This window comes from Callorhinchus milii, unplaced genomic scaffold (assembly GCF_018977255.1).
Source record: "Callorhinchus milii isolate IMCB2004 unplaced genomic scaffold, IMCB_Cmil_1.0 Scaffold6, whole genome shotgun sequence".
In the NCBI taxonomy this organism is placed as follows: Eukaryota; Metazoa; Chordata; class Chondrichthyes; order Chimaeriformes; family Callorhinchidae; genus Callorhinchus; species Callorhinchus milii.
The window spans coordinates 3,175,598-3,193,915 of NW_024704747.1; the positions used below are offsets into that span (position 1 = coordinate 3,175,598).

At 42.7% G+C, this 18,318-nt stretch overlaps 1 protein-coding gene and 1 non-coding gene across 2 annotated transcripts in view; one reads left to right on the top strand and one right to left on the bottom strand.

Annotated features, from left to right (window-relative positions):
- clasp1a (cytoplasmic linker associated protein 1a) overlaps positions 1 to 18,318 on the bottom strand; it is a 130,472-nt gene that overhangs the window by 96,658 nt on the left and 15,496 nt on the right. The window contains 2 exon segments of the mRNA XM_042336477.1: positions 471 to 574; positions 1,144 to 1,222. Of these exon segments, the coding sequence (XP_042192411.1) occupies positions 471 to 574; positions 1,144 to 1,222 (183 nt within the window).
- Positions 1,786 to 1,912, top strand: LOC121849421. The gene has a single exon (XR_006085222.1). It is a non-coding gene; the product is annotated as a U4atac minor spliceosomal RNA (small nuclear RNA).

Below are 18,318 nucleotides of genomic sequence, written 5' to 3' on the forward strand. Positions count from 1 at the left end.
TGTATATTTTGTGGACGACATGCAGCAGTCAATTGCACACAGCAGTGTCCCACAAACAGTCACTGATTGAGTGACCAAATTATTATTAATTTCATTTTTTTGCTTGGAAGAATAAGAATTTGCTATGTGGAAGAAGTTCACCTTCCATCATCCTGATTTTTTTTCATCTAAATTGTAACATAGCTTTAACATGCAACATCCGGCTATGTGGTTCTCAACAGAGCACCTGTCATTGGGCCACAGATGTGGTGCGTCATATTGTAACATTAGAATGGATTTTTGACCCATTTTCCCCAGGAGAAGACGATATTATATCAATTACAACCATATTGATTTCACCCAACTTCCAATGGAATCACTCTTGGAGCTGGTCTGACAAAGAACGTCTGGCAATGGAAAATATAGAGATGCTGGAGGTCATGGGAGGAGGTGGTTGTGGAGAATAAGGTTATTGCAATTGTTCTGTGTACCTGTGGAGTGGCTGCCTGTTCCATGATCTTTAGCAGCAGACTTTGATCCTGTTCTCGTACTTGATCCTTTGCATCTCCTAGTCGGTCTATCAAGCTGGGTAGGGCTACAGAAAATTGTAAAGAAAAACTAAACACGGTTACCCTTGGACATTTAAACAGCTCGATTAAGTAAAATGAAATTGAAACACTTAAAACACGGCCTCGGCCTCAGCAATGATGCTTCCATTGTCAAATAGTTTGCTGACACTAATAGCCCAGGGTTAATATTGCACAGGAATACAGGAACAGAAGGCACTTTCATTCCCTTCAAGCATCTTCGACCAATTTATTGGACCTTGGCAGCACTTTTAATTCAATGTCGCCCGTTTTGCCATACCCCTTAATACCGACCTCGTGATCACTGGGCAACATACTGGAGACCTTCCAGTGCACGTGAACCAAATCATATTCCCAACTAAACTCAGATTCCATTAAAGGATGAGTGAACTTTTATTCTGGAGGTTTTCTTAAAAAAAATCTTAGATGATCAGAGAAACTGCAGCTTGAATTGGGTTTGAAAAAGCTAACAGAGCCAGGAGGAGAAAATAAAAATCAGTGCACGGTGAGCACCATGCACTCTTTTGAACAAACGCGGTTAGTAAGAATTGAATGAAACGTCTTTCAAATAAATTACCTGTGCCAATCTGCGATTTAAAACGATCCTGAAGACGCGAGACCAGGGCAGAGAAAATCTCAATGCCAAACAAGGCAACCTGAAAAATATTAGGAGTGGATTTATGATTTTTATTTCATAAACACAGAACAAAGCAATTTAACAATCCTGATTCATTGATTTGATTATTTGCATTTGATACAGCGCCTCATCAGGTCGTTGAAGCGCCTCAAAGTCGATCGACTGTACATTTTGTGGGCAAAAAACGCGGCGGGCAATCGCGGCACGGGAACGTGGTCGCGCGCGCGGACGCGCCGAGTGCAACGCTATTGATCCCGTTCCCGAGGCCGGTTTTCGTTGCGCTGATTAATTCGGGAACCTCGGGGCTGCGATTCCTTTTCAGAGCTGCAGCTAGGTGGCCAGGCAAAGCACTGTGGGTAACGGGCTCTCTTTTCATATGTACAGAAAGACCCGAAGCGCAGTTTCACTTTCACCGCCGCAGAAACGACGACGACCGCCTCGCGTCGAACAGACATTTACCCCCCCACCCCCCGAAAATAAATAAAACTGCGGGCACCCCCCAAAAAAAAAAAAAATATGCACTGCGACCTACAAGTGTGACAGTTTCAGCTATTGCTCGACGTGCGGGAGCTCGAGGCCCCAACCGTCCTTATCTTGGGGTTGTGCTGCTGTTCGATGAACGTGTAGTGAGAGCAGCACTGCTAACGCCATCACAACACTGCGCATCACCTGGACCCTGAGTCCAGTTACTGGTGCAATTTTTGGAACCTCTCCTTTAAAACGAATGGCTCTTGAGACGGAACCGGTGGTCCGGACCTCCTCGGCGGTGGTGGGGGGCGGTCGCTGCCGCCTCCCGCGCCACATGTACGCAGATGATGCCTTTCCTCCTCTACCCTCAACTCCACGACCCCCGATGTCCTGACAGCTGTCTGTCCGACATCGAGTCCTGGACGAGAGACAACTTTCTTCAGCTCAACGTGTGCAAAACCGAGGCCCTCCTGATTGGCTCACGTCAGCGCCTCCGCACCTCAGGCGCTGACACCATCAGCATCCAAGGCCGCACTCTCCACCTCTCAAAGCCATCAGGAACCTCGGGGTTCTGTTCGACCCTGAGCTGTCCTTTCTCCCTCATATCCGCCCCACAACTGGCACCGCCTTCCATCACCTCCAGAACATCGCCAGACTACGCCATTACCTCACCCCTCACGCTGCTGAAACCCTGGTTCACGCCTTTATCCCCTCAAGGCTGGACTACGGGAACTCTCTCCTCGCCGGCCTTCCCGGCCCTCCCTCCACACTGCAGGTCATTCAGAACTCTGCAGCTCGTGTACTGTCCCGCACCAGACACCGCGACCACATCACTCCCACCCTCGCTCGCCTCCACTGGCTCCCCATCCCCCAGAGGATCGATTTCAAGATCCTCATCCTCACCTACAAGGCCATTCACGGCCTCGCTCCCTCCTACCTCTCCAACCTACTATCCCCCTACCTACCTGCCCGTACCCTCCGTTCCTCTGGCTCCGGTCTGCTCCACATCCCCCGCCCCAACCGCCCTACCATCGGTGGCCGGGCCTTCAGCCTCTCAGCCCCGAGGCTCTGGAACTCCATCCCCCAGTGCCTTCGCCGCCTCCTCCCTTTCCTCCTTCAAGGCCGGTCTCAAGAGCTTTCTCTTTGACCGAGCCTTCAGCTCCACTCTCGACTCTCTATCCCCTCCTCGCTCCCTCCCTTCCCTCCCCTCACCCTGACCATTTCCCCCCTGCTCGGGTCCCGGCCCAACTGTCCAGCGCCTTGGGATGTCCTCCCGACGTGAAAGGCGCTCTATAAATGGAATCTTGTTGTTGTTGTTGACCCACAAACAGTCGTGGGACTCCCAATTTTGCAGAGCAAATGCATTTTTAAATCCCCATAGCCTCACCTCGGTGACTTCCAGCAACCCTCGTGCCCAGGCTGCAGTTACTTCTCATGGTAAACACCAGCCACGTTCATCAGTTGGTTAGCTTTCAGTCTGGACCATGCCACTCTCACCCTGCCTTCAAACCCGTCATTAAGACCTTCTCAACCATGTTTTCTGCCACTTCCCCCCTACTATCTATATAGTGAGGGCTTAAACCAATACTTATTGATTTCAAATGACCAACTAGTGATTCTCCCCCGAGAGGGGGTAAAGAAGAGTTGTATCTCTCATTGGAGCTGAACTGGCTCCAAGGTGACATGTTGGGCAACGGAATGTAGGAACCGATCCAACCCACAGCAGCAGTCTTGATGATCGAATTCCTGAGCCAGGCAGGTCCCCTGATGACAGCGTTTCCAGGCTGGCTTATCCGTAGGACTCTGAAGGACAGACTAGTCACTGGGAGCATGGACTCTTTCTACTCAGCTCCCGTTAAGCCTGCAAGCCAAAGCCCTAACGGTTAGCGTTGTCCTATCAGGAAAAACAGAAGGAAAACTTGCCTGGCAGTCCCCTCAATGGTAAGCTATGCAGTTTTAGCTAGTTAAGACTCCACAGGACCACAACACACTCTGGGGTCCCGAAGCCTTGGCTCTTGCCAACCTGGGCTTAGTACTTTCCGGAATTAGGTAAAGCAGGATATGTCCCTCCAGGGAGAGAGTGCGCATTCCATTCCATCAAACATCCCTGGAATTTCCATTTAAAGGTGGGTTACAAGGAAACACTTTCGGTTTTAGTTGATAGACTGACTGAAAGCACAGAATACTAGAATAATAATCCTTGCATTTGATAGTGCCTTGACACATTGTTGAGATTTCTCAAAGCACTTCACAGGATATACTGTAAAGTGGATTGACTGGATTCTGTGGCAAATGCGGCAGCACACAGCAATGTCCCACAAATAGCCAAGGAATGAGTGATCAGTCTTATTTGGGGATTTATTGGACCAGCCACAGGGAGAACGCCCACCTGAACAGGCAGACTGGACATCGGTTTAACATCTTATTCGAAGGATGGCACCTCCGACAATGCAGCAACTTCCCAACACTTAATTGTTGTATAAAAATTGCACAAGCAATGGCACTCACGTTACGAAGTTTTGAACTGCAGTCCTATACAAAATTATATGGAGTTGGTTTGAGGAGAATCTTCAGCCAATTGATAAGAAACAGATTTGCAATGCAATTATCATTGCTTCAGCGGAAAACAACAGCTTCAGAGAAAATCACCATGTTCAAAAAACATTTCATTTAGTATTCTGCATTAATTTACTGACAACACAGACACCTTCTGAAATGATAGTTGGTTTAAATATCTTTTTGTACATTTTAAGTTATTAACTTATTTACTGGACCACTGCTTCTGCATCATTTGTATTGATGCAAGTTCTCATAAAACAATAAATTAGCAATCCTTCCAAGGATATAATTAAAGCAAAGGTGGTTTTCTACCCAAAGAATTATCCTCAGTTGAACCTCATCAAAGCACCAGAGACTAGGGTACAAATAAAAATACATTTCACTTAAGAACCGTCAGAAAGTAGGCACTCGTCCTGACAGTCACAAAAGAAGGCCATTTGACCCACTGTGTCACGATGAAAGACTTCACATGTTAAATAATCACTTTAATCTTCAGGTTTTGCACCAATATCGTCAGAGGCAAACCAGCCTGTTAACATGACCAGCTACAAAGCTATAAGGGTGTAATTACTAAGTAACCATTCCCAAGACAGTTTTATCTTCCCTCACTAATAATGTCTTACAAGTGTTGTATCTGCTTGAAACATACATGCAACAATCGGATAATTCAATAACTGGCATATTGTCATTGTGCCAACATATTCCTTTCATTAACTACAACGTCTCTGTTCTTCGCACCACATTATCTTACTTGATTACATGTCAAGATTGTTTTGGAATAGGAAACTACTATTGTCGGTCATTTTCATTGTGTCCAGTGATAAAAACAATCCAGACTGTTGAGGAAACACGATAACAAAGAAAATAAAAGCAAACAAGGATGTCTGGTACTGTGCACAACAAAACAGTCCACTCCTTGCTGGGCTGCAACACTAAAACTGTAAGATTAAAGTATAAATCTTTCAATAATAAATGAATGCCATGCATCATTGATTGCATCAGTACATAATAATTGAGTCTACAGAAGGCTAGTTTCATTGCACCAGCAAAATAAATGTTGACATACAATTTCATACTATCAGTTAACTCATGTTTTGGGCTCAGTAAATGGTTCAATAAATAAATGCATCATCCGGTATGGTATCAAGACACAAGAATCAGGGAGATCCAAGGTTCAATCCCTGGCCTAGGCTACACTAGTTGATCGCAACCAGAGTGGTGCTGAGGACACAATTACTTTCGTTGAGTTAGGAACCAAGTTGTTGGGCAGGATTCCCATTCTAGATTACTATCCAATCATCCCTCCTGGATCAAACAGTCACAGGAGGTAGTTTCATGCCATTATGATCCATGAAATAATTTCCCGAGGTCTTGCTGAAAAGACCTAAGCAACTGCCAGGTGTTTTCTCAAACGGAAGAACAAAAAGGGATATAGGAGAGCAATTAAACTCAAGTTAACAAATTAAACTCAGTTATCCTGATCTAACCTGTGCACTAAGTACAGCCCTGGCAGAGTGACAGGATCATGTGCATCTGTGCCTCAGGAAAGGAATGGTGAACATGCTAATGTGAGGGAAACAAATTTAATGTGAGGCTACAGAGTCAGAGAGAGAGAGAGAGAGAGAGAGAGAGTGTGTAGAGATAGGGAAAAAATATAAAAAGCTCACCAAAACTTTGAGTACATTTATTTCAAAATATTTTCCAACCACCTTCGTACTCTGTCAATTATGTACGATATTGTTATTGTTTTAAAATATAACAGGATGGGAGACAGATATTCTTATTGGATCCAATTCAGTAATGTCAAATGAAATGCTCTGACGAAACTGTGCTAATTACTTCCAATAGTATAGCCGTTTACAGCATGGAACAGCATGGGATTGCTTAAGGAGATTGAGAATAACCACATTTCTATTTAAAACACAAGTGCTGTACTGTATGTGAGTTAGCTTTAGTACACGGTCATTCTTTTTGGGTGTTTTTGTAAATTTTGCCTTTAAGTTTACTACGACAATTTATATTCCATTTATTTCTATGAAAATCTACTTCCATTAAGTGTACAGGATGAAAAATATTTTGTTACATGTGTAGTTCTAGCCTTGAAACTCCATTCTAGTATTGTACTTGTGCAGTATTGTACATCTTCCAAGGTCGCAAATCATGCAAGTATATTCAAAGCTATTTAAAAAGGTCAACTGTATTAATGTAAACAGAAATATCTTTATTCTTTCCACATCCCAATAATGTGGTGGTCAGCAATCTGTATTTTCTACTGGGAATAAACGTTCTTCTTAAAATAAACCTTACTTTCAATATAAATCCTTCTACAAACGGTCCTGAAGTTGTGATCTGACAACATTAATCACAATCTGAAAATTATGTAAGCACCACCTGTTGTGGATACTCAGCTCTACGTTGTTCTATGCAATTTGTTTTCCAATTACGATGAAAATACTATTCATGCTTCATAGTGAACTGTTTTCTTGCAGACCACTGTTGGTAGATTGTTATCAAGAGTGCAGAAAAAACAATCTCAGTGATACTGCTGGCATTTTTCTGTAAACTAGATGTGCTAGCGAAAACCACCAAAATCAGAATAAGAAAATACAGTACATGCGAGATTATTGAAACAAAGAACTATTCTACAAATGCAATTCTTCCAATTAGAGTTTTTCTTTCAATGCACACAATCTACTTTGTTTTCCAGGCCCTTCGCCCCAATCATCATCAATGGCAAAGAAAACAGAGAAGCCATCAGATTCCAGGTCTCCACCAATGCTACTCTGAGCTTCCCACTGAGACCCTCTGATATTCCTTCCTCACTTTCACTGCTCAGAACCACGCATCCATGACTCAATCTGGCATCTCCCCTACAGCTATACAGTTGAGATTGAGAACTCAGCTAGGTTTCTTGTTGGATTCAATACTCCTTTATTAAATACTTTGAGACATTATTTTATGTTAATGCCACTATATAAATACAAATAGTTGTTATATTACAAAAGAATAAGATAACTAGAGAAGCAAGATGATCAGTTTGGGGAAAAAATATAAACTGGAAGCAAGGCTAATTTTGGAGGGATTTACATCTCCATAAAAGTGGAAAAAGCTTTGGGCTGGATACCAGTTAGCACTTCTTCAGCCAGAGCAGGCTCGCATGTGATACTGCTTAATAATAATAATCCTTGCATTTGAAATAGTGCCTCATCAAGTCTTCGAGAAGTCTCCAAGCGCTTCACAGAATATACTGTAAAATGAATTGACTACATTTTGTAGTGCAGCAGCGAATTGCACACAGCAGTGTCCAACAAACAGTCGTGGATTGATTGACCAATTCATTATTATTTTATTAAAGGCATTATTACCCCCGGAAAACCAATCCGCCAATCGACTAACAATCGGGTTCCTACTTCTGTTAGGTAAACAGAGGTGTGCCCAACGTTTCGCCCTGCCCAGGAATTGAACCCAGGTCTCTCGCTTGCAAGGCGAGTGCTATAACCACTGAGCTACAGGACTCCACTGTTTGTGCAAATGGCACTAACAAGACCATTGGCTCAGTCCTCTCCTGTAACTCATTTGACTGCGGGAGTCAAGGAGGGATTTTCCAGGAAAATTTCCTCTGAGTTGGCTGTGGGTTCTGATTTTCTCTGGTTCTTTTGCCCACTTATGAAGGGAGCATTAGGAGAGTAGATGCAATTTGATAAGGCAGATGGAGCAGGGCGATTCCCGCAGGAGTGAACTTCAAAGCCTCCAAGCGTTTTTCCCTTCCCTCTCATGTATGTATCTAAGTCTATGTATAATGTTCAAGCACTGTGATTCAAACTCAGCTTCAGCGAGCCTGGAAGCTAATTATTTAAGATTAATCGTGTGAGGTCACGCTTAAGATTTTTGTGTTAGGTCATGACATTCGATTAAAAACAGAAATTTACCTAGTAGCATCCAAGACTATTAGTAACAGCAAAATAAGAGCTTGCCTCACTTCTATCGATTAATGTCAATAGGTTTTAGTGCTAGAAAATGCCATTTGATTATTTACCCTCGACTGACCTCATATTTTCATGACTAAAATAATTGTTATTTTGGTGACAAATTAAACCGTTAAACTCTCAAGTTTAGCTTCCACATTACACTAATAATGCATTATTCAGCCAACTGTCGTTTCATTTTTAAACACATTTGAGGTTAAGTTTCCGAATCAGCTATAATTAATTTCAATACACCATTTTGCTGGGGTTGCAATAACCATGTCTGTAAAACCTCATTGATATCATAGTAGGTAAATTGAGGGCAGTGTAATACTGAACTATATAGAGCAAAAAGGTCAGAAATCCAATCGTCAACTGTGCTGAGTAAACTAATACATATAGGCAGCAGTGCAAGCACTGACATTTCTTTAGTAGGTTAGGGGGAGTTAGTAGGGGAAAAGAATAGCGGCTAGGCTCCCACAGCTGACAGGTATCCAGTGCCGCTCTTTAGAAACTGTATGTGTGAAACTCAGAAAAGGACATGATTGGACTAAGCACCAATACCCTCCTCGACAGAATGATCTCTGAACACTCTGTTTGGGCTTCTGCTTGAAAACTGGCCACTTGAACACGATAGGATGCCGATGTTCATGGAACTATATCCCAAAAGTGGGAAAAAGGAGAGAAAATAGGCAAAAGGAAAAATGTGTTTCAACTTAGGTAAACAGAAGAGCTGTTGTCTATTTCAAACAGAACACTCTCAGTAGTGTACGATACCATTACTAACAGAAACAGTGCTCCTCTGTAAATGTGAATGTGTAATTTACCGACTACAAGGCTGCTCTGTGCGCTTCCAAAACTGAATTACGGCTTATTTTCTTTCTTGAGTCTTAGCCAAAGCTCGACAAGGCTCCAAGCAGGCCACAGCCATTTCAGTTATTCGGTTATATAGACACGAACACATTGAGATGATAGAGTGAATCTACCTCATTATTATTTTCTGCATGCTCTATCAATTTCATCCCAACAGCTGGTTATTGGCACAGGCGTCTCCTGAAAGCACCACCAATCTATACCAGATTCTTTCCATCAAAGCAGCAGATGGGATGGCAGTATTAAATACCAGTTATGCAATGGCTAGAATTTTTCTGTCTTGCTCTCCCATTTATCAGCAAACAAGAGAACGTATTACAAATTTAAATGGTGAAAATCTAATTGAACATCGTGAAATTTTGAACAGATACTGGGTCAACCCAGGATAAGTTGAAGGCTTTACCATTAGATTTATATAAAGGCTCATTTACGAAATACAAATTGTAGCACTGCTACATAATGAAGTCTCCCACAGGTTCTAAGATAACCAAATATTTTAAACAAGCTTAACCTTCATTAATTATGAACACATCCAGTTCAAGACTTCTGTAAGCATCACCAGATAGCACGATTTAATATTCGAATACTGAAATATCCTGAAAGGCAGGACATGAACAATTAATAATTAATTTGTTTCGCCCACAGAATATACAATCAATTCACTGTACTGTTGTGTTACACCTTTCACCAAACCCCATGGCCTAATCGCCGTGGCGGTGGTGTGGCTCTCATCTCCCGGTCCCCCCTCGGTCTTTCTCCTTACTCTTCCGGAATCTTCCCCTCCTTTGAACACCTTGCCCTCTACCACCCTCCAGGCTTTCCCTCAAAATCCTTCTTGTTTACCGTCCCCCAAGCCTTCCCCCACCTTCCTCTCGGACATTTCCACCCTCCTATCTTCCCTCTCCTCTGAAGGCCCCCTAATCTTGGGCAACTTCAACCACCATTTCACCCCCTCCTGCTCTACCACTGCCGACTTCTCCTCCCTCCTCTCTTGCCTTAACCTCTCCCTCCTCATCTACTCCCCCACCCACAACCGTGGCCACTCCCTTGACCTGGTGATCACCCGGGGTCTCAACTTCTTGGACATCACCATCGTCGATAAGGCCATCGCAGACCACCATTTCATCTCCCTCAACACCTCAGTACCCCTTCCCCTTTCCCAACCCTCCACCATCACATATTGTCCATGGAAAAAAATGTCCTCCCACTTCACTGCCCTGGAGTCATCTGAACTCTACACCTCTGGCCCTCACTGATCGATCTCCCCTCCTCACTCTCCTTCCTCCACAACTCCTTCTCCTCCATTCTGGGCTCCCTTGCACCCCCTCACCTCCCGAACTGCCTCATACTCCCGTAAATCCTCCTGGTACACCAGCCATCTCCGTTCCCTCAAGGCACAAGTGCGAGCTGCCGAACCCGCCAGGACCGAATCCAAACTAACGGTCCATCGGGAGATTTGGCTTCACCACACCAAGACTTACTGCTGTGCTCTTGCCTCCGCCAAATCTTGGAGGCAAAGGACAATCCCAGGCCTCTCTTTTCCACCACAAACCGTCTCCTCTGTCCACCTTCCCATACCTCCCCCATCCACTCCTCAAACTCCAACTGTGAGGAGATGTTGGACTTCCTCAAATTTAAAATCGAGGGGATGGGTTCAGCCACCTCAGCCCCGTCCACAGCCACCCCCAACATCATCTCTCCCTCATGACCCACTCCCCCACCCATCTCCCCCATACTTCTTCAACCCTATCTTTCCCTCCTCCCTCACCACGACTGTCCGCAAGCTCAAATCCATCACCTGCGCCCTCAATGCCATCCCCACCTCTCTCCTCATCTCCCAGCTCCACCTTCTGGCCCCTCTCCTGTCCAATGTCATCAACCTCTCCTTGTCCACCAGTTCAGTTCCCACCCCCTAAAAACAGCTGTCATCATCCCCACCTTGAAAAAAAGCTTCCCTGGATCCATCCCTCTCCAGCTACCGCCCCATCTCTGACCTACCATTCCTCTCCAAGGTCCTGGAACGAGTCGTTGAGGCCCAGCTCCGCTCCTTTCTCTCTCGCTATTCCCGCTTTGATTCCCTCCAATCCGGCTTCCGCACTGCCCAAAGCACAGAATGTCCTCCTTGTCCTCCTCGACCTCTCTGCCGCCTTTGACACGGTTAACTACTCCATCCTCATACACCACCTCTCCCCTTAATCTTCACGGATCTGCCCTTGCCTGGTTCGATTCCTATCACTCTCACCATCTCCACTTCGTTGCCTCTAACGGTTTCTTCTCCAGCCCCCGCACTGTCACGTCTGGCGTCCCCCAGGGCTCTGTCCTTGGCTCTCGCCTCTTTAATATCTCCCTGCTCCCTCTTGGTGACATCATCCGCAGACATTGGGTCAACTTCCACATGTATGCGGATGATACCCAACTCTATATTTCTGCCTCCACCCTCAACTCCATCAAGTCCTGGATGAGAGCAAATTTCCTGCAGTTGAATGTGAACAAGACTGAGATTTCTGCTTGGCTCGCGCCAGTGCCTCAGCACCTGAGGCTCTGGCAGCATCAACCTCCATGGTTGCACACTACAACTCACCAGCCAGTCAGGAACCCAGGTGTTTTGTTTGACCCTCAACTATCTTTTCTTCCCCATATCCAAGCCATCCCACTCTGCCTTCCCTCAACTCCGTAACATTGCCCGACTCCGCCACTACCTCACCCCTCAGGCCGCTGCAGCCGTGTCCTCTCCCGCACTAAACCCCGTGACCCCATCTCCCCCACTCTCGCCTGACTCCATTGGCTCCCTATCCTTCAGAGGATCTAGTTTAAGATCCTGGTCCTCACCTACAAAGCCCTCCATGGCCTCGCTCCACCCTACCTCTGCGACCTCCTTACCCCCTACCAACCAGTGAGTTCCCTCCGCTCAGCTGGCTCCGGCCTGCTCCACGCCCCACCATTGGCGGGAGAACCTTCAGCCACTCTTCCCCCAAACTCTGGAATTCCAACCCCCAGTCACTCCGCCTCGCCCCTTCCTTTGCCTCCTTCAAGACCTGTCTCAAGACCCTCCTCTTCTACCATGCCATCAGCCACCCCCTTCCCCTCCTCTCCCTTCTCCCCTGCCTGACCTCAGCTCGGGTCTGAAATTCTGCACACTGTCCAACGCCTTGGGACATCCTCCTGACGTGAAAGGCGCTATACAAATGTAATCTTGTTGTTGTATATCCTGTGAAGCGCTTTGAGACATCTCAACGACATGATAAAGCGATATATCAAATGAAAGGATTATTATTAGTAGTATGCATTTGTCAGCCAAGAGTGCTTCAGTGATCATTTACAAGAGTTCACACAGTCGAGCCCACTTCCACACTAGTCCAATACGCCAAGCAAAGTGTTCATGAGCAGAATTGTATACAAGGTCAGGTCCATTCCGCAGCCACACTCCATGTTTTGATCCCCAGACCATCTGATGTCAATGTCAGATGTATGTACAGGATTGGGCATTACTCTGTTTAGGACCGACTGCAAACACTTCACTCAATGTAGGAGCAAGAGTTGAAATATATTGTTCACTACATCTTCTCCTCTCAGAAAACTCAATAATTAGATATTTTCATTGAGGCCATTCATCAAAAATTAATACTGTACCAGAAAAGTGCTGAATCTTCAAGCATTAATCAATAACAATTCTTACAAAGTATATAACGAAATACAAACTAAAAGTAAAAAGTACAGAATAAAAATCAGAAAGCAACGTTCATATGACATCCCAATTTTCCCAGATACGTCGAATAAAATTGTTATAAATTTCCACAAAATACCAGAATCTGCCTTACAGGAAACAATACTAACTCACTGAGTCTACCAGTTTATCATACATTGATAAGTGGAGTATGAAAAGAGAAGAGGGTTTATATAATCTCAATAGGATGTATAATTTTAAGATTTATTTGCTCTGTGTATTTCTACAAGGCTGAAATCTTGTGATTATTTTAACTGGTTTTGCAACAAATGATCTATTTCACGTAGGTCAGCTACTCTGTAATTAAGATGTGGTTTTCAGCTATGAAACTCTGGTTAGCATTTTGAACAAAACGACAGCTGATGGGATAAATATAAACCAGAGCACTATAGAGATCTAAGCTGGGAGAAACTCAAACGGACAAGAACAGGGATTGGAGATACAAAGGTCTGATGCTTAGGAACATTTCATTTAACATTGATGCCTCTGGATTCAATTAGTTTTTTTGTGATGTGTCCAAGTCTACTCCTTCGTCTCTATTCTTTCTCTCAACCATCTCTGAAAATAGACACTCAAATCGGTGCCGCATGAACATTCAATGTTTCAAAACCCTTTTCCAAAAACACGGTAGGCAAAAAAGTCAATTATCAATAAAACACTCAGTATTAAAAACAAAGCAGTTTGTTGATAAATCTTTATAAAGAGATATGCTGTAATTCAGAAAGTGGTGCTTTATTATGTCTCTTTAATCTGTATTGGTTTGAAATCTAAAAATAAACCCAACACACACATGTGTAAGCTTTAAAACCAAAACTGATTGATAAATGAATGTTACCCTTTAAACTCCAAGGGTAGCCTCCTTTCTGAGCAGTAAAAATACCATCTTTCAGACCACAGCTTTGAAATAGTTATGTTAGATGGCAACACGAGACATTTCAGGCACAGGAGCAAACTTTTTGCCTAATTGTGTCTTCGTCACACCCCACTCAGACCTCCAAAAACACCACTCTAATTCAATGTTGCTGTTCTTTCTCCATACCCTTAACTATTTCAATAAAACCTCGATGTCCAGCAGTTTAATCGGCCATTGATACACTAGGTCAAATAATGACTATCAATAATACGTTTAGGTTTAAACATTCTGATTCTGTCCACATGTATTAAAAAAAACTTCAGAAATGGGTCAACATGACCAGTCAAAAGGAAGTTAAAATGCAGATTTAAAATAAAAATATTTTCAAACAAATAAACTGTGGAGCACAGGAGATTATTGTATAATCTGCCTCTATAGGGCTACAGAAAGCCATCAACTGTCCAATGAAGCTTAGACAATGGATTAAAAAAAAGGCAAATGGAGCCATGCATAATATAAATATCGATCAAAATATAGTGACCTTTAAAAGCAAGATCAATTGAGGCAGGGTACATTGTTGCATCAAAGCCTGGACAGAAATACAATACTCTTTCCATCCCAGCTGGAAGTCTCCCAAAATATACGTCTTTCCCTCTAACCTGGCGCACTTTAAAGGACTTTGCCTGCAATACCACCAGTGCTCAACAGATGGAACAATTTTCAGTTGCCTCACACCAATTACTGTTAAAATGATCACATTTATAATTAACTCAACAGTTTCTTCTGTGAAAACTTTGACACCCAAAGGAATATTTGCACATCAACGATAGAAATGTTCCCGAGACAAGAGCTCGGGTTACACATTCATGAAATGGTTGAAGTTAGCTGGAATAATTCAGCTATCTAACTCAAGACCGGATTTAAAATGTACTCAAACTGCACTTCAGGACCAATAAATATTTTTATATCGTAGCCATACATTTGGATATTACGCAACATTGGTACACCCTCACAGTTTATGCTAAATATTTCAACTGCAAAAGTTACAATAGAAAAATTTAAATTTTCCCACTTCGATCTTTTAAGACTACATTAAGACTACGCCTAATAATAATCCCTCCAAAAACAATAATAAATTGATCATTTTCAATCTACGACTGTTTGTGGGACATTGCTGTGCGCAATTGGCTGCCGCGTTCGCCCACAAATATACAGTCAATTCACTTTACAGTGTGTTCTCTGAAGCGCTTTGGGACGTCCTCCCGAAAATGCAAGGATTATTATTATTATTACATTAAATAATTTATTATGTAAAGTTGTGCATATTTTTACCTATTGTTGGTCAACTAGATGTCAGCCTGACATATTGGATGCACTTTTGTCTCTGGGTCAAAAGGTTGCGTGTTCAAGCCCCACGTCAGTGCTTCAATCCGAGCTGGACAAGTAGTAGGAAAGCTTGCCAGATATTCTGCCCCCTCCTCACGGTGGGCTACCCAAATTTGTTAAGGAAAGCATTAATTTTTTTTGCAACAATCTATGAAGTGTTATTTGTTCATGTTTAGTTTCCATCAATAAAGTGAAAAAAAAGTTTGTTAGTAAAATGTACCTCTCAATAGCATCAATCAAGCCCCCCTGCAATTTTCTGCAAAATTTGTCAAATTTCCCTGCAATTTTTGGCAAATATTTCCACAATTTTCTATTGAGCCTGGTCATTGCTAAGTGCAAATTGGATGTCCTGTTCATCTAACTGAACTGAGATATTTTGACATTAGAAGCCTATGCAAATGCAAGAATTACTTATAACTAAGCAAACTATAACCCTGCAAGTCACTAAATAACCAAGCTGACAGAATTGTGCTAAAAATTAGGGAGGGGGGGAAAAAGCAGTTGCATCAATGAGGGTTCAAAAAAAGGAACTCAAGGTGAAATAGTAGCAAGTCTCATTTTTATCTTCAGGTACAGGTATGTTTTCCAACCTAGAGTTCAGTAAGTTGAGTATGATAGAAAATCCCCTTCTTTCACAAAGTGCACAAAAAAAAACTTGTTTTCTCGTCTGACAGAAAATGACTCCTCGGGTTCATCATAACCTGAAATTAGGGATGAACAAGTCATTTTATATAAACCTGTTGGATGAGAAGCCCACAAGCAGCAATAAAAGCTTCACTACTCTTATTATCCAACTAGTAGCTTTTACATGAAGAAACAAGACAGCTCAACAGCCTTGTGCCTAAACATTCTTCAAGAGGAATAAGAATAGGCCTATGGATGTAATGGCCTAGAAACTAAGCTTTTGTCAGCTCTGTAAGAGGTCATCTCTGTGACTGGAACTATGCAAGTGTACAGCCACCCTGATCCACAACCAGCTGTCTCAGGGATTAATTATCCCTCCCGCTTGTATCATGCCTCCAAGCATACCATTTTGGCTAAATCATGCTTGCTCGTTTGGCAGACACAACCCTACACTCACAAGGCAAAATGCTGTTCCATTGTTATAAACAGTATTTGGATATTTTCCCTAAAACTTAACTGAGACTCTCCGGTAATTAACTGCCTTTATTAAAACATCTGAACACGTAAAAAAAAAATACCTTCTCTGTCATGCTTATTCGTGCTCCCAGAAGGTCAGTTTCAATATGAAATGGGCCACAGGGCAAAAATATTCCATATACTTCACCACTCCTCTGCTAAGGTCACCGACTCATACAAGGTTATGATTCCGTGAACACCAGACACCCTCAAATACCCCATACAAACAGCCATTCTTCCGGTGTCAACCCAGACCCAGACTAACAGTAGGCAAGACTACACAGGGGTACACAGGACTACACAGCTGAACCCAAGTCTGACTCAACTGACATTCAATGTGTATATTGTCTTGGTCATGATCAGAATACCTGACCGAGACATCAATATCAGCTAAATCAGCACAAACTGAGGATTTTCAGATATTTATGGCTCTGTTCTACTCTGGGGAGTCACCTTCCCAGTTAAACCTTTGGAGAAACACCAAAACTTAAACACTGTGGGAAATTCTGAAAATAATCCTTGCATTTGATATAGCGTCTTATCACATCATCGAACCCAGGTCCTCTCATTTGCGAGATGAGTGCTCTAACCACTAAGCTACAGGACTCTGCTTCAGGTGCAATTCTAATCCATCTATTATAACTCTCATTCTCTATTGTGTCTTCAGATAACACCTGAATACATTGTTATCAATATATTTGGAGTCCATGAATTTTTCGACATCTTTAGTCAACCTGCCTAATAGATTAACATGAAGAATAAAGTGCAATATAATTAACTTTTTTTTTGTAAATTTATAACAATAGTAAACCATGCATTTGGTATACAGCCTATCACATTGTGGCCTTTTTAAAAAAAAAAGTATTTTACCATTTTGCTAATTGCACTAATCTCTGAAGTGGAGACTTAAAAATAATTCCCTGTCCAATTATATTCCACCCAAAACCGGATTTAAAAAGAACCTAAAATTAATTACCTGCCCAATTATATTCCACCTAATCCAGATAAAGTGAAATGATGTCAGATGCAGAGGCACGCAAAACGATTTATCATCAGATGGCATGGTTACGTGCTACTTTAACATTACACAATCAGGATTATCTCTATGCCTATTATTTATATTCCTTACCATAGTATTCTAAAATTTCATTACTATCTAACTGGGTGATTATTTCTAAAATTAAGGACATTTTTCAAATTCTCAAGACAATTCCATTACTGGATACGTTGATCGGAAACGTAGATTACACTAAAGAAGCAAATACTAAGGGGAATTGTAGTTGATGAATTGAAGATCCTAAAGGCTACAGATACAGTCGATCCTAATATATTTAAAGTTCAAAATAATCTATATTCAAGGTCAGAAGCGGCAAGGTGGGCAGACAGTTCCAGATTTAATTATTCTGTGGAAAGTGATGAATGTGTGGAATAAACTGTCACAGAAAGGAGGTGGAGGCAGATTATATCAACAAACTGAAGAGAGAATGAGAAGGGAAACCTAATTATACCCAATTTAGTCAGCTGGACCCAATATCAGTGGCCAGGTTATAAGCAAAGCATAGAAAAATGGTCAATTTGCAGGCCATCAGGTCGCTGCTGACAACAAGATTACATTTGCATAGCGCCTTTCACGTCGGGAGGACGTCCCAAGGCGCTGGACAGTGTACAGCATTGCAGACCTGAGCTGGGGTCAGGGTGGGGGGAGAAGGGGAAGGGGGGTGGCCACTGCACAGTAGATTATCAATGCAAGGTTGAAATTGAAGGAATTCAATCAAGCAGTATGAGAAGTAGAGTAGGATTTTTGTTTAAACTGGGACTGGCCATATCATCACACTGATCGTGTTGGGCCTGAAACATTTGCATGTTCTGATACGTTAAACAAAGGCTCATCAATGAATAAAATCAGTTTAAATAACACTCACCTACCAGCTATTGTTTCCTTAATGCTGTAATAATCGAAGTCGCAAATACCTCTGTATATAAATTAATCATTCCTATAATGCCTGCTTCAGGACTCCAGCATCTAATCACACAAAGCTACCTCTAAGACTAAACAGTTTGCCAAACCACAATACTGAATACTGGATTCAACCTGCATAACTAAATTTTTTATATTCAGAGCAAAGTTAAACAGCTTAGGGTGAAAA